Source organism: Phocoena sinus, chromosome 19 (assembly GCF_008692025.1).
Source record: "Phocoena sinus isolate mPhoSin1 chromosome 19, mPhoSin1.pri, whole genome shotgun sequence".
In the NCBI taxonomy this organism is placed as follows: Eukaryota; Metazoa; Chordata; class Mammalia; order Artiodactyla; family Phocoenidae; genus Phocoena; species Phocoena sinus.
The window spans coordinates 45,219,859-45,235,913 of record NC_045781.1 but is presented as its reverse complement, the minus strand read 5'-3'; the positions used below and the strand labels follow the sequence as shown (position 1 = coordinate 45,235,913).

Below are 16,055 nucleotides of genomic sequence, written 5' to 3'. Positions count from 1 at the left end.
ACAGCCAAAACTAATAAATAAATTAATTAAAAAAAAAAATTTAAAAAAAAAAAAAAAAAAAAGGCAAAAATATACTAAACGAAATATGTTGCCCTTTTTAAAAAATCAATGAAAAGTATTAAATATTTAAACATGGAAAATAAGATTTTGATTGGGTTTATAATCAATATTTTCATTTCTAAAAATGTGAGGTATTAACTGATTTCATATACCCATACCACATATAACAGTACCATAACTAACGTTAAAACTATTCAATTAATGACCTCATCTGGAAATAAAAGATACGGTTTAAATATTTAAAAGACCCAGTATTCTCATCAAAGATAAGTAAAATAACAAAAGCATAATAAACATGTTTTTTCCAACTATCCTAATATCTTGCTTCTTTCATTACACTCCAAGATCTTTGGAGTAGAAAAAAATTTGTAATGCAAATCTTTTTAAACAAAATAATTAAAGATAGAGAAAGTCCACAAATTTGGATTTTAAATTTATTCAGAAAAGATACTGTTAACACATTTAAATATTTATGTGACATTAGTATAATATATAAAAGCCCTCACTAAAATACAAAACTGACTTTTCTCTTAGGGAGAACAAAAATCAATACTGAAGAAAGTAAATGTGTAAGACCTCTTTCTCTAAGTTTGTTAGGAAACACATTTGTGATGTTTAAATTTTCTGGCTGTTAAAAATTCCTTTCATAAAGCATCACAATTGGGACTTGCCCGGTGGTGCAGTGGTTAAGAATCCGCCTGCCAATGCAGGGGACACAGGTTTGATCCCTGGTCCGGGAAGATCACACATGCCGCAGAGCAACTAAGGCCGCATGCCACAACTTCTGAGCCGGCGCTCTAGAGCCCGTGAGCCTCAACTACTGAGCCTGCATGCCATAACTACTGAAGCCCACGCACCTAGAGCCTGTGCTCCGCAACAAGAGAAGCCACCGCAATGAGAAGCCTGCACAACGCAACAAAGAGTAGCTCCCCCCGCCGCCACAACTAGAGAAAGCCCGCACGAAGGAACGAAGACCCAACGCAGCCATAAATAAATAAACAGCATCACAATTAAGTTAAAAATCTCAAAATCTACTAAAAAGAATTTTTTTAAGAATAGTAACTAACTTGATAAACTATACAAATCATCCCTCATCTTATGGTCCTCCTCTATTTTTTTATTCATTTTTCAGACAGCATTTTTCCTTCCCTTTTTCTTAAAGAGAAATTCTTATAAATCATTGGTACCCGTCAGCTACATCCGGTTCAATATGAACTTTCCTCAAGTTGTATCTCACCTCTAGAGCAAATTTGAATCCAATAAACCAGATGAACAGCAACTGATCCCAAACACTGGATTAAAAACCAAAATACACTCTAACATACACCAGGTATGTTACATATTCCAACACAGGTTAATGTTAAAAACAACTAAGCATTCAATACTTATCTGAGGGGCTTAAAAGAAAGTGCTAGTACCAGAACCTGGACCTAGGCTTTCAACTTCCTTCTAATCAAATAGTTAAGTAAAAACAAACTGAGTCATTGTACTGGACCAAATCAACCAAGGCATAAAGACTATTAAGCACAAAATGGTTTCCCAAGAGTGGTTTTTGATTCTCTCTTGGTAACCAATTTTTCTATCAGATTTCTACCATTATACAACTATAAAAGCTTCCATAAAGTCACAAGAAGAAAATCACATTTCTTTCAGAAATCTACCTCTAGTACTCCACACCCTCCCTGACAAGAAGCACATCTACCCTCTTCCTCCCTCCCTTAAGTACTCAATTTCTTTCCTGAAGCAGAGCTTCCATAAATATTGCAATATTAAGGACTAAATTTTAATGAATACAAATCAGAGGAAATGAAGGAACGTTAACTCCCATTCAAACCTTCCTTTAAAAAAAATGCGTTTCCAAGTTATATTTTTAACTTCTCCCATGATTCTCTTTAAAAAACCGAACACAAAATCTCTCTGCTAATGACTTTATTCATAAATCTATAATGGAACTCAAAATAGCAAAGAACATGAAAAAATTCAGGTTAATATTTGTCAACCAAATACATCAAAGAATATATTTACTTTTCATATAACTAACAAAAATGTCTAAAATGCACATGTGACAATACACATATTCTTCACTTTGCAGAATTTCAAAGTAACAAAGATCCGCTTAATTCAATTGGCCAGAATAGCCCATTTATACTGACAAATACATATAATTCAAAAGAAATCAAACGTAATTGATAAAGTAACGATCTCATGGTTAATCTTCTGGTAAAGTGCTACTTTCATACTGAAAAAAAGAATTAATGAAAATTTAAAAAATTTTAATGTTATACCATCATTCTGAAAGTGTTAAAATTTCTCTTCAGTACTCACTACATTCATCACATACACATGTCCACATCATGAGACCATAAACATTACTTTGCAATTTAAAAAAATCTTTTTGCTCACAGATTATTTCCCAGAAGTTAAAAATTACATACCATTGCTAAGTGAAACTTTTCACTCATATAGGAGTGTTTCAGACATAATAATTTTTCATTTTTTTAAACATGATCTTTGGGTTCGAAGCTGTCTTGATATCCTTTCTAGTTGGATGGTTGTGGTTAAGTAAAATATTTATAAAACAGCACAGTAGCTTCATTTAAACCACAGAAGTAAACCGGATCGATGGCCTAAAGGCAATGAATGGCATGTTATCAAGATGTCTGGCATGATGAATTCCACATATCCATAACTGACATGGTCAGTATTAAAGGCAATTAGTGTTGCTGAGTAGTGGCTCACCTCCTTTCATCAAAGACCTCTATCAATTCAGTAACAGTATTACCCACTGAAAGAAAATTAGTTGGAAAAAAAATCTAATCTGAATGAAGGCACACAGGTGCAAATCTTAAGCAGATAAATAAGACCAACTGCATAAACTGCATATGCAAGCATGGGTGTGTCCACCCCAAGCTCATACACACTTCTCATGTTTGAGGTTGAATATCATCACTGCATATATTCTACCACATAGAAAACTCTATGTCTGTGAGTGTATATACCCTAGAGGTCAGAACTAGCTGATGGCTTTCCAGAAAAAATGAAACTTTAAATGATGCAAAAGTTGGCCTTTCCTCAAAATAAAAGGTTTTAAATCAATACAAAGGGATGCAATACCAGTGGAAACTGAAAGATGCCATGAAGTTAAATCTCAGAAAGGACAAGTTCAACTTCATAACTGAAGGCTGCTGATGATTTCTTCTCTCTCTCCTTGAATAATCAAATGCAAATGCCTTTTAGCAATGGTAGCATTCAAATCCCACAAAAAATCAAGTAGTGTGCCCTTAAGGAGCACCTCCATTGGCACAAACTGTAAAACCTGCTGGGGTGCATCAGAGTTAACCAAAGCGCTCAACAATTCATTCACATTCTGCAGATACTGGAAAACTGGGTTTGGAAGGTCTTGATAACCAACACAAAGCAGGACTGCACAAGTCTTCAGGGGCTCGGAAGAGGTGGGACAAGAAAACGTGATGAATCTAAAACAGCTGTGGAGTACAAAGATCAAACCAGCCATAAATCTTGTAAAACAAGAAAGTACAGGCAAAATCATAATATCTCCTGTATGAAGCTGCTGCAATGAATGTAGAAGGCAGTCCAAAAATAACTTCTGGTAAGCTGGGTCTCCATCATGAAGCAATGAACAGCTAAAAGTCATGAGTTCAGCTGATTCCAAGAGTTGAACTTCCAATGGTGTATGTATTTTGACATGTTGGAGAGGTGGAAAACCCACAAGCAGGCACTTTACTTGGTTGCTGGGTTCTACATCCTGCTCATCCTGAAGGCATTTTGTAAGGCTAAACACCTCAGAAAATACCAAGTCTGCAGAAAAAATGTGACAAGAACAACAATACTGCTGTTTTGGCCTAAACTTGGAATCCAAATTCAAGGCTCCTCCCAGTGACTTTTCAATTGCTTCATTAAGAGCCTTTAAAATTTCACCATCACAGAAAGGAGAACAGTTTACCCTTGGCAGTTTCTTTCCCTGTAAAATCTGCCATAAGTGACACTCAAGATTGGAAGCTGTCCCTTCTAAAAGAGCACTTTGCCCAGGATGATATGCAGCATGTTCTTCAGCCCAACTATTAAAGTACCCTTTGGCCACCTTATCTTTCCATGAAAGGGTTTCCAGCATTTTCCTTTCATTGTAGGTTTTAAAATATCTGTTCCTCTGCCCAAACCATTTTGTATTTGTACTACAACCAATATTAGATTTTTTCACTAGCCAATTATTTCTGGAAAGAGGCTTCAATTGAAACTTTTGCATGAAATACTGAACAGCATAGTCCCTTAAACTATTCAGCTTTGCTTGTTCCCCTTTTCCCATGCACTCAAACAGACGAATGTTCTCGGAAATAGTCTCTAGCTGGTATTTATGAAAGAACACACAACATTCTTCATGTCTTTTAAGAAAAGATTCGGGAATCATGTGATGGGGAAAGAGAGCTTTCCTGGTCATTTCAGGCCCAAAATTCAGCACCATCTTAGATAAAAGAGGATAGATTGCCTCTCTTCCCTTATAGTAGAGACATACCACATAGACTTCTGAGTTTCCTGCCTTGCTGGTAGCAGGTTTGAAAACATGGACTTTGTCAAAAGAACAGTTTAGCAGGTACATCAGGTTTATGGAACAATGTTCAAACAAAGTAAACATCTTCAGAACAAAAGAGCCACCACTTCCAAGAGTCATCAGAGCAGTGACAGCTTCACAGTAATGCAAAGAAGAGACTAAAGCTTCTTGTTCACCTGGGTTTCCTTGGCAATCAAAACTTCCATCTGCAGTGATCAAGTGAATGGTATCCATGCTGCTTATGAAATTCTGAAGTCCAGTCAGATATTTCAAAGTCATGATATCGCCGGTGTTATCTGGACCAAAGTACCAGCAACGTAAGGTATTTGCAATAAGTCGGTCATCCATAATCATCATAAGATTGTCATTTGCTTCATGGTAGGGATTCAAAGTATTAGCCACCCAACTCCAATCACAGGGGAATCGATGGGATTTTAAGTAGTGATTGAGACTAGCTATAAAAGCTCCAGGAGCTTCACAAAGGTGTAGAGAATTCAGTTTTCCATTCTGAAAAGCTTCCTGTGGAATAAGTGGAAAGCTACACAAAATTTCGTGAAACTTACACCATGCTTGAGTACAAAGTTCAGCGTTCACAGATGTTCTCACATGAGAAATTATTTTCCCAGCTTTATTAGTGAAAGCCGTGTGCTCATGCCACTCATCCAATTTCTTATCACTCAGTAGGTTTTTCACTTCATTTAGGGAGCTCTTCAAATCAAGAAACACATTGAATTCCGTGTGGTCACAGGTGAAAATCTCACTGGAATCTGGTAACTGCCACTCATCGTTAAGTGGCTTGCCATAAGAAAAGTTCTTGGCAAAGAGTTCAAAAATATCAGCAAGAATATCTGAGCTGAATGTCTCAGGACTTGAACCCAGTGGTAGCTTTCTGCACTTACTCATTTTCAAATTAAATTAAAATCTAGAAAAAGAAAACACACAATTAAATGAATCAAATTTATTAGTGAGTGAAATCTCATCCACAGCAAACTGGATCACAATCATGACAACCCACCAAAAATGGGAAGACTAATGTCAGCACAGTTCATTACATCATGAGGCAATCTGGAATAAAGAATAAAGGCTTTGCTATCCGACAGACCTGGGCTCAAATCCCAGCACTGCCATTTACAGCTTAGGAAGTGGCTGTGGGCAAATAACTCTACATCTCAGTTTCTTATTTAAAAAATTGAGGTATCCTTTTCTTAGATGAGGATAAAACATGCTAGCATATAAAAAGCATATACCAAAGAATATTCATCAGTGACTGGCAGCTCCTACTACCAAAGTAACGCACTGAGCTCCTCTCCAAAGTTCTCCTCTACCCATCACTGAGACACTGCCCACAGGGCCCCAAACACTTACTTAGACTAAGATTCGTCCCTGAACGTGACCTTTGATCAAACTCTAACAAGTGACTTTTAGCTTTTTTTAGCTCCCTCCAAATCTCACTTCCTTCCAGGAGAGGTTCCTGCACCTGAACCCAGCACTGGTCCTGTTACCAGACCTCTCTGCCACCACCCACTTACTCACCTACGAAGATTGCCAAATATGTCCTCTGTCCAGATCTCTCTCTTGCTAAATCACACACACACTTTGGTGGTACCAAATCGCCTTTACAGGCTACCAGCAAACACTCATCACCATCTTGCTTGTCAACTGTGGTGTACCTGACAGGTTAGCCTCCTGATCAATGTTGAAACTGACCTATAGTTCACCCTGGCAGGTCTCTAAACTAGATTCCTGCTTTATATGGTTGGTCAGACAGCTCCATGCTTGTATTATAAAATATTATTTTTTGTCACAAAAACTTAATACACTTTGATAGAATAATTTTAAACTGAAGAAATATCCTTAATAATATACAAATTACAAATAGTAACCCTACATTCTGTGTTCTAACACTGCCTAAGAAACCAAAAACATCTGTCCAATGGAAAGGGATAGGGATACAAGAGAAAGAAGCAAGGCTTAATGGCATAGTGTTGGAAAAGTTCTAAATTCCAGCAGATACAGCAATGAGTATTACACGGTACTTGTTGGCACAATGTTAATCAATAGGTGCTTCAGTTCATGACTACTGCATTTACTTAGCATATTCAATACATTCTACACCAGTCTGAAGATTAAAGTGGGAGATAAAGGTGAGCAAGCAATACAATAAACAAAATAACAGCCAGAAGACTGTATTCTATTAGCATTTGTACTCTGCTCTTAACACACTTTTTCATCCTTCTACATTTTTTTTTTTAAGCTGTACGTGGGCCTCTCACTGTTGTGGCCTCTCCCGTTGCAGAGCACAGGCTCCAGACGCACAGGCCCAGCGGCCATGGCTCATGGGCCCAGCCGCTCCACAGCACGTGGGATCTCCCCGGACCGGGGCACGAACCCGTGTCCCCTGCATCGGCAGGCGGACTCCCAACCACTGCACCACCAGGGAAGCCCTACATTTTGTTTAAATTATTTACAAGTCTGTCTACTCTACTAGCTTGTAAACTTCTTAAAGTAACAAGCATCTTCTTAGCCATTTCTGTTTGCCACCATATATTTACACATTGCACAAAAATTGCAGATAATCACAGTTACCCATTAATATATTTTTCTTACCTTAGATTTTTTTTAAACTGTTAGGAGCTATATTAGACAAACTTCTGAAAGATGGCAAAAAGAAGGCATTCACTAAAATCCTAAATAAAGGTAAATGAAAGTTTACTACAACAAGTTATTCTGTCCTAACTCACACTTTGCTAACTGGAAACTACAACTTTTAGATTTCAACTATATTCTATTTTGGAAAAAGTCTGATTTTAGTCATTAACTTCACATATTAATTAATGGTTGTAGGTAAGCTCTGAAATCTTACTTAAGCTAATAGGTAATTATTTTCACAGGAAAACAACTAAAGTGATTCAAACACTCCATTGTTCTTCCCGACTATACCTGTGGAACACAGACCAAAATTATATATTATATATTTATATATAAATTGTATATTATATTGAATAATGTTCAGGTCAATAATCCACAAATTATCCAAACATTGTTTCCTACTATCAAATTCCCAGAATCCAACTGCTTCTCACCCACCTCCAGCTATCAGCCTCCTGATTGTCAACTCTCTCCTGGATTACTCCCATAGCCTTCTCACTGGTCTCTTTGCTTCTACCCTTGCCTCCTACATTCTATTCTGAAACATAACCCACCACAGTAACTTTGTAAGACCTAAGTTAGATTGTATCCCTGCTCTGCTCAAAACTGGGCTGCAGTGGCTCCCCATCTCAAAGTAAGGGCCAAAGTCTTCACAGTAACTTACAAGGCCCTTGAATATGTCTGTCCTCCACCCCCACTCCGTCTCTAACCTAATTTTCTAGTACTACCCCTCTTACTAATTGTGTTCCAGCCACACAGGCTCTCTTGCTGTTCAGGTAAGACCTCAGACACACTGCAAGGGGAAAGTTTGTCTATGCACGAGTTAGTCCCTCCGCCTGGAATGCTCTTCCCTCAGATATCTGCATAGTTACTTCCCCTACCTCCTTCAAGAATTTACTCAAGTGTCACTTCCTCTGTGAAGCCTACCCTGACATCCTAATTTAAAATTGCATCTTGCATTACCAATGGTAAAGAACCTTGCTGTATTTTTTTTTTCTTTTTTCCATGGCACTCTTTTCCTTCAACATATAATTTACTTATTTATGTTTACTGTTAACTGTCTTCCCAAAACTACAACCTAAGCTCCACATGGCAGGGATCTTTGTTTTCTTTACTCACTTATCCTTCCAATAAGTTAGAACAGTAAGCACTCAGTACACAGTAAGCACTCAATAAGTATTTACCGAATAATTGAAGGGATATCAGATTAGCACAAAAGGCACTCCTCCGATTAGGTTCTGAATGTCTTAACAATGCACTTCAACGTCACTCTAGCACCGCAATGCTTAACAACAAAAATGCTTGTGGTTTACAGGATATAAGATAAAAGTTTCCAGTATGTGTTCCTCTGTCCCTCTCATTAAGCACTCCAAAGAGCTTTGTGGCATCATAATTCTGCTACGAGGGTCAGTATTACCATTCTTGTTTTGCAGAGTCGAGTAGGGAGTCATGTAGACCCCCTGCTCAAAGCCACGAAGGGAATACCCGCAAACTTCGCCGGCCTAACACAAAACCCGCAATATCTCATATACAATTGTTACTCCTCCAACACTTAAACGAGTTTTAGAAGTGTTTCCGCCAGCTCCTCCTCCTCCTAGCAACGGTGAAAATAATGCCTAGTGTGTATCCAGCGCTTTACTTTGGGCGAGGAGCACCCAAGACCTAGATTCCTCCGGTGAAAGTGAGTCCGAAGCTCCATTCGAACGGCCCGGTCCCTGACTCGGAGGAACTTCAGTTCCAGCCCCTGCCTAACCCACTGGAAAGTCGAAGGAGGACCCGGGCTCGGAACCAGGGCCTGGATTACCTTCGCTCACGCCCACCTCAGCCCCCAGAGTCTACAGAGGCTGCGCTTCACTCCCTCTCCTCACTCGAGTAGGGCATTCTCCACTTCCGCTCGTGGGGATGATTTCCGGGAGCGTCGCTCCTTCAGGCCTTCTGTGTCCCCGACACAGGGAAGGGAGGTGGCGCGCCGAGAGGCCGGGAAGGAGGCAGGGACCTGCCCTCCTTACTCTAGTGCTGCAGGACACGCGGAGCAGAAGCACTCCTCCAGGATGCGCCGCCGCCGAAAGTCGGCAGACGGCGGCCCGAGAGCCCGGACACACGCTCGCGCATGCGCCGCAAGGCCCGGCTGGCGTCACACGTCAACGTTACGCACGCCGGCGACTCTCGCAGCGCCGAGACCTCGGCTCTCTAGGTTTCGCTTCTCCGCAGGTGCGGAAGCTGGGAAACTCCAGGTTCCCGCCCCAAGGCTGCTATGGCAACTGCGCGCACAGACGGAGCGTCCTTTGGCCCTGCCCCCTCGAGAGTGGAGGCGTGGGATGGGGCGGGGCCAACCTGTCCGGGACACGCTGGCCCCGCCCACCTGGGCCCTGGGCAGAGGTTTTCTTTTGCCGTTGGGTAGAATTGAACTCCTAGTACTGCTTGACTTCAAACTGGTGCTCAGAAGAACATGAGAAAAGCCAAGCTAGGGAAACTACGAAATAACACTCTGTTATCATAACATACATATATTTATAAACCTATAAGAAAAGATAACCTCAGAAGAAAAATGGGAGATTTGAACAGGCCACCCAAAAACAGTAATATAGCCAATAAGGATATAGTACAAAGCTGTTTAACTTTTTAAAAAATAATTAGAAATGTTTTCTTTTCACTCGACTTAGCAAAGATTTTAAAAGATCGATAATAGCTACTTTTGGTGAGAATGTGGAGAAACAGGTTTACATACTGTGAGGGAGAGTGAAAATTGGTACTACCTTACAAAATGGCCTTGCACCTTAGCCCAGCTATTCCCGCTCCTAGCAATTTATCTTTAGAAAACAAACAACTGGCACTCACTTTGGACAAAATGTTTATTACAGCACCTTAATTACATCAGTAACAAAACCTGGTTACTCTAAATGTCTGCTATAAGGAAATTAAATTCTTTATGGTACATCCATATAATGAAATACTATGCAGCCATTAATAGGCCATATGTGCCAACAGTATTGTATGAAAATAGAATATAGAACTGTGTGTAGAGTTTGATCCATTTATGTAATATATATATACACACATATATATGTATATATACACATATATGTGTATATATATGTCGATGTAGATATATGTGTGTGTGTGTATATATATATATATATATATATATATATATATATATATATACACATTTTTTACAAGTCTTCCAGGACATGCATCAGTGGAGAAAAAAGTCTTTTCAAAAAAATGGTGCTAGGACATTTGGATATCTATATGGAAAAAACTTTATTTGGACTCTTACCTCACATAATAAAAATAGATTTCATTTGGATTGCCAATCTACATTTTAAGGATCAAACAATAACTCTTTTAGCAGAAAACATAAGAGGACATCCTCGTAACCTTTAAATAGGCAAAAAGTTTATAATAGGATGGAAAAAGCACTAATCATAAAGAAAAAAATATATAAATTGAACTACATTAAAATTAAGAATGTTGGGCTTCCCTGGTGGCGCAGTGATTGAGAGTCCGCCTGCCGATAGGGGGCACGTGGGTTCGTGCCCCGGTCCGGGAGGATCCCGCGTGCCGCGGAGCGGCTGGGCCCGTGAGCCATGGCCGCTGAGCCTGCGCGTCCGGAGCCTGTGCTCCGCAACGGAAGAGGCCGCAACAGTGAGAGGCCCGCGTACCGCAAAAGAAAAAAAAAATTAAGAATGTTTATTCATCATAAGACAGCACTGAGAGTGAAGAGGCAACCTATAGAGTGAGAGAAGATATTTACCATACGAATATGTGACAAAGGACTTGTATCCAGAGTATATAACTCCTACAAATAAATGAGAAAAGATGTCCCAGTGGAAAAATGGGCAAAAACCAGAAAAAAACTTCAAAAGGATGGTATCCAAAAGGCGAATAAACATATGAAAAGATGCTTGACCTCATGTTTTGGGGAAAATGTAAACAAAACCCAAAATGAAATACAATTACACATCTACTAGCTAAAATGAAACACTGAAAATATAATTGTTGGAGAGTTTGAGGGGCGACCAATGGAAAGCTGTTTGTAAGAAAAAGATCTTCCAAGATCTTCCAAACTCACAGGTTGTTTGCCTTTTTCAATTTTTTCGAGGTATAATATATACAGTCAAATGTTCAGATCTTAAGTGTACTACTCAACCATTTTTGCCAAAGGCCTATTAAATATTCCAGAAATTTCCCTTGAGCCCCTTCCCAATCTCCCACCCCCAAGAAGCAACCATTAATCTGCTTTCTAACACTATAGTTTAGTTTTGTCTGTTCTAGAATGTCATATAAATTCTATCATTACAGTTTATAATTTTTAGTTTCCAGCCCCTTTCCATTCAGTGTAATTTTTTTTTTTTATATTGTAGGGGAGAAAAAGAATCTTTCTCTTCTACCCTTCTAGGTTTTTGGCTGGGGCTCTGTAACAAAAGATATATTGACGAAAGAAAGGCATATAAATTTATTAATGCTTTTTGTGACATGGAAGCCTTCACAAGGAAATGAAGATCTGAAGAAACTGTTTTTACACTAGGATTTTGGGTTTGTTTGTTTGTTTAATATATTTATTTATTTACTTACTTATTTTGGCTGCATTGGGTCTTCGTTGCTGTGCTTGGGTTTTCTCTAGTTGTGGTGAGTGGGGGCTACTCTTCGTTGCAGTGCGCGGGCTTCTCATTGCAGTGGCTTCTCTTGTTGCAGAGCACGGGCTCTAAGGCGTGCAGGCTTCAGTAGCTGTGCCTCGTGGGCTCTAGAGCGCAGGCTCAGTAGTTGTCGCACACGGGCTTTGTTGCTCCATGGCATGTGGGATCTTCCCGGACCAGGGCTCAAACCCATGTCCCCTGCCTTGGCAAGCAGATTCTTAACCACTGCACAACCAGGGAAGTCCTATACTAGGTTTTTATACTAGGACCTGAGTGTTTTTATATAGGTTTGATGAGAAGTGGAAAGTCGTGGGAAAATGTGACAAATGAGTATGAGCTAAGAGTGGCAAACTGGGGGAAATTTAGCAAGGTACCTTCATTTAAATTCCTGTTGGAGTCCTTCCATCTTTGGGGATAAGGATGTTTCTTTCCTCCAGGCACAGGGAGGGCATCTCTCACACAAGGTTCTTATGACCTGCTTCAGAGCAAGGTCAGAGAGTCTTTCCTGCACCTACCATTTCTTAAATTCCTTTAGCTTAAAGTATTCAGTATGCCAAGACACCATATTTGGTGGTAGTGTGTTCCGAACCCTGACAATAATCATCCATGTTGTCTTCCGTATCTGTAGTTTGTTCCTTTTTATTGATAAGTAGTATGCCATTATATGGATAGACCACAGTTTAATTATCTATTCTCCTACTGATGGACATCTGAGTTCTGTTTCCAGTTTGCGGCTATTAGGAATAAACCTGCTGTAAGCATTCCAGTACAAGACATTTTGGTGAGCATATGTTTTCTTTACTCTTGGGTAAATACCTAGCCATCATATGGCTGTGTAATGAAGTAGATCAGGGTTTCTCAACCTTAGCATTATTGTCATTTTGAGAATCACCAAGGGAGATGTACGTGGAACTCTCCAAACAACCCCCAAACAGTTTTCTCAAGGGCTCACACCATTTTACATCTCTACCCACAGTATGTGAGCATTCTGGTTGCTTCACGTCCTCACCAAATTTTGGTGTTGTGAATCGTTATTATTTTAGCTATTGGTGGGAAATGGCTGCTTTTTACATCTGATTCTTAATAAATAGTAATTAAAAACTAAAAGCTGTGGATATTGTTCTTTCATGGGACCAAAGACTAGATTAAAGGATATGTAATCTCTTAAACACAATCACTATGTTCCCCAAAGTTTATAAATATAATCAGGAATATTCCAAATAACAAAGGTTATAGTGAGCCTGTCTTTACTAAAATAATCACAACATTAACATTTTTTGAGTACATAATACGTGCTAAGCGCTGAAAACTGCCGTTTTTCATTTCCTTGTCTCAACAGCTCTATGAGGTCAGTATATGTATTGTCCCCATTTTTTTTTTTTTTTTTTTTTGCGGTATGCGGGCCTCTCACCACCGTGGCCCCTCCTGCCGCGGAGCACAGGCTCCGGACGCATAGGCCCAGAGGCCACGGCCCACGGGCCCAGCCGTTCCGCGGCACGCGGGATCCTCCCGGACTGGGGCACGAACCCGCGCCCCCTGCATCGGCAGGCAGACCCCCAACCACTGCGCCACCAAGGAAGCCCCTGTCCCCATTTTATGAACAGGGAAATCAAGGACCAAAGTGATTAAGCAATTTGCTGAAGGTCATGCAGTCAGTCAGCAGTGGAGTCAAGGTTCGGACCTAGGTCTGCCTGACTTCAAGGCCAATCTGTTCTGCAGAGAATTCCTAGAAATTGCCTCCAGTGATTTAAAAACAACTTTATAGTCCACATTCATGGCCAGAAATGCTTACAGTAGGCCAGTAATTTAATTTAAAAAAAAAAAAGATGAGTTTTATTCATTTTGTCCTAAAAAGCAGGAAGGTAGATTGTCGCAAAGTTTTTGGAAAACATGAAATATAATGAATGAGTGAAATTAGTATTTAAACCTTTGCAAAGTTCAAAGAAAATAACCAGGCCTTGCACTAATGTATTTGCAAATTTGTATTAAAATGCAGTTATGTGAATGCATTTAGTTTCAACTTTTTAAAGTATATTCTGATGATCATACACGGTACCTGAGTGGAAGCTAGCTACAATTAGTTATTCTTTCCAGTTCCTGAGTGTTCCTTATATTCAACTGGCATGACTACAACATAAGTAGCATCCAAGAATTGAAACAACTGGCTCCCTGGCCTCTACTCTGATTATAATTCTGTCAAAGCAAACAAAAACTAAACTGCTTCTGCGATCATTTATCACCAATCAACTTGCTGAGTCTCTAATCACATCCTCAGATTCTGTGAGGTGACAATGTACAAATCGTGGTTCCAAAACCCCAGAGGGAGTTTTCTGGGGTGATGGAAATGTTCTATATCCTGATAGGGGATTTAGGTTAAGAGGTATATGTATCTGTCAAAACTCATCAAATGGTACAATTCAGATTAGCATTTCACTAAATATAAATTCTGCTTTAAAAAAAAAAAAGAGCCACAAATAAATATTGAGCTCTAGGTTAACCATTTGCATGCTGAAATGTTTAGGGGAGAAGTATACTACTACATCTGCCCCTTACTTTGAAATGCGCTACACATAAGATGGGTTGATGGATGGAGAAAAGGACGGATCGATGATAAAGTGAGTATAGCAAAATGTTCACGGCTGTAGAATCTAGGTGGTGGACACGTGGCTGTTCACTATGTAATTCTTTCAGCTTTTCTCTTTTGAAATTTTTCATAATAAAATATTGGGGGAAATAAACAGAGATTCACAGCATGAAAGGCAAAAATGGCATCTCTTTCCACTAAAAAACAAATAAATACATACAATGAGTATCTAGTACTTCCCATTAATGCAGTAAAGAGAGCCTCAAAGTGAGCTTTAGGTGAACAGCTTCGATTTGGTGAAGACCAAGTGAATGTCTTTATGGCTCAGTCATTTGACCCACTTACCTGACTTAGTGAACAGCATTTAGGCTTGGTTTTGACGATTACACAATCTTAAACTGTTCCTATTCTTTGTCACATAGTGTTCTGCTTCCTCTCTTCCTTCCACATAGAATGGACTTGTTCAAAGGCAGCAAGCTAAGGGAACATTGACACTGAAATTTCAGAAGTCAATAAAGGTTATAAACCTGATAATAAGTCTTCCAATTTCCCTCATGACGACCTTCCACTAGATCTTTAAATTGTATTCTGATCAAAATTCTCATGCAGCACCTTAAACTGTCAAAATACAATGTTAAAAAGAGAAAATATAGTAAAAATTATAACCAATTTGTCTATTCAGCCATTGGTTAGAACTTGTACATGGCGGTATTTGTGGGAAAATGCTTGAAAACAGCAGCCTATAGTCTATTTTTTTTCTTACTGTTTGGAAACTAAACAAAAATTATTAAAGCAAATCAACTAATTTTTAAGCATAAATGCAAGAATTTTAAATATCTGATCATTAAAGCAGTTTTTGTCTATCTTTGGTGCTGTAAACATAGCTAAACTTCATTCTGCATTTTAAAATATTCAGGACTAAAACTCAATATGAAATGTCTTTCATAAAATTTATTTTTTAACAATTTATGTTTTTTTTCTCATATAGTTAATTTAAAGTCAACTAAACAGAGTGAGTCACTTACTAAAGGAAGAAAAGTCAAAATGTGTTTTTATATGTTATGAATAGCATTCAAGATTATATTTAAGTGAACTTTAAAACAAGATTTATAATACAGTCATTGACAATATGCTGACCTAAAATATGTTTTTACTTAAAATTAATTCTTTATTTTATTTTTGTAGAAATGACCAAAATGACTTTTTTTAAATGTAAGGGTTTAAGAGAGGATATGTATTACCGTGAGATGGTCTCAGGAGGCTAAAAAAAAAATTAGTTGGGAAACACTGACATGTGGAATAGAATACAAGACATGGCCCACCCTTGAAGCATTAAGCAATTCATTGCAGACACGATGTTAAAAAATAAATAACATTATACAACTAAGTACTGTATCGTACAGTACAGGTTAAGTGTTGTAGGAGTCTAAAGAAAGGGGGAACTAGTAATGAAAAGATAGGGGAAAGAGACTTTAATTTTTCCCTTAAAAGGGTGTTATTATTTGGGGAGAGAGAAAATACCATAAGTGAAAAAACAGGGAAGAGGATGGATAAT

General features: G+C 38.8%; 2 protein-coding genes across 4 annotated transcripts in view; both read right to left on the bottom strand.

Moving 5' to 3' along the window:
* The window catches only part of HYDIN (HYDIN axonemal central pair apparatus protein), a 433,731-nt gene extending 424,532 nt beyond the window's left edge, over positions 1-9,199 (bottom strand). The window contains exon 1 of the mRNA XM_032613277.1: positions 9,081-9,199. The gene's annotated coding sequence lies outside the window, so the exon portion shown is untranslated. The remainder of the gene's footprint in view (positions 1-9,080) is intronic.
* On the bottom strand, positions 1,806-9,407 carry CMTR2 (cap methyltransferase 2). Of its 3 annotated transcripts, none has more exons than XM_032613280.1 (2): positions 9,145-9,369; positions 1,806-5,549 (listed from the first exon to the last, which is right to left on the bottom strand). In XM_032613280.1, exon 2 carries the CDS (start codon positions 5,528-5,530, stop codon positions 3,230-3,232), a length of 2,301 nt encoding a protein of 766 aa, XP_032469171.1. In that variant the 5' UTR covers positions 5,531-5,549; positions 9,145-9,369; the 3' UTR covers positions 1,806-3,229. The 3 variants fall into 3 exon arrangements, with proteins under 3 accessions (XP_032469171.1, XP_032469170.1, XP_032469169.1); XM_032613279.1 differs by having other exon boundaries at positions 9,097-9,229; XM_032613278.1 differs by having other exon boundaries at positions 1,977-5,549; positions 9,081-9,407.
* Between the last annotated feature and the right edge of the window lie 6,648 nt (positions 9,408-16,055).

Coding starts and splice junctions, on each gene's coding strand:
- CMTR2 (XM_032613278.1), bottom strand. CDS start 5,530: ATGAGTAAGTGCAGAAAGCTACCACTGGGTTCAAGTCCTGAGACATTC.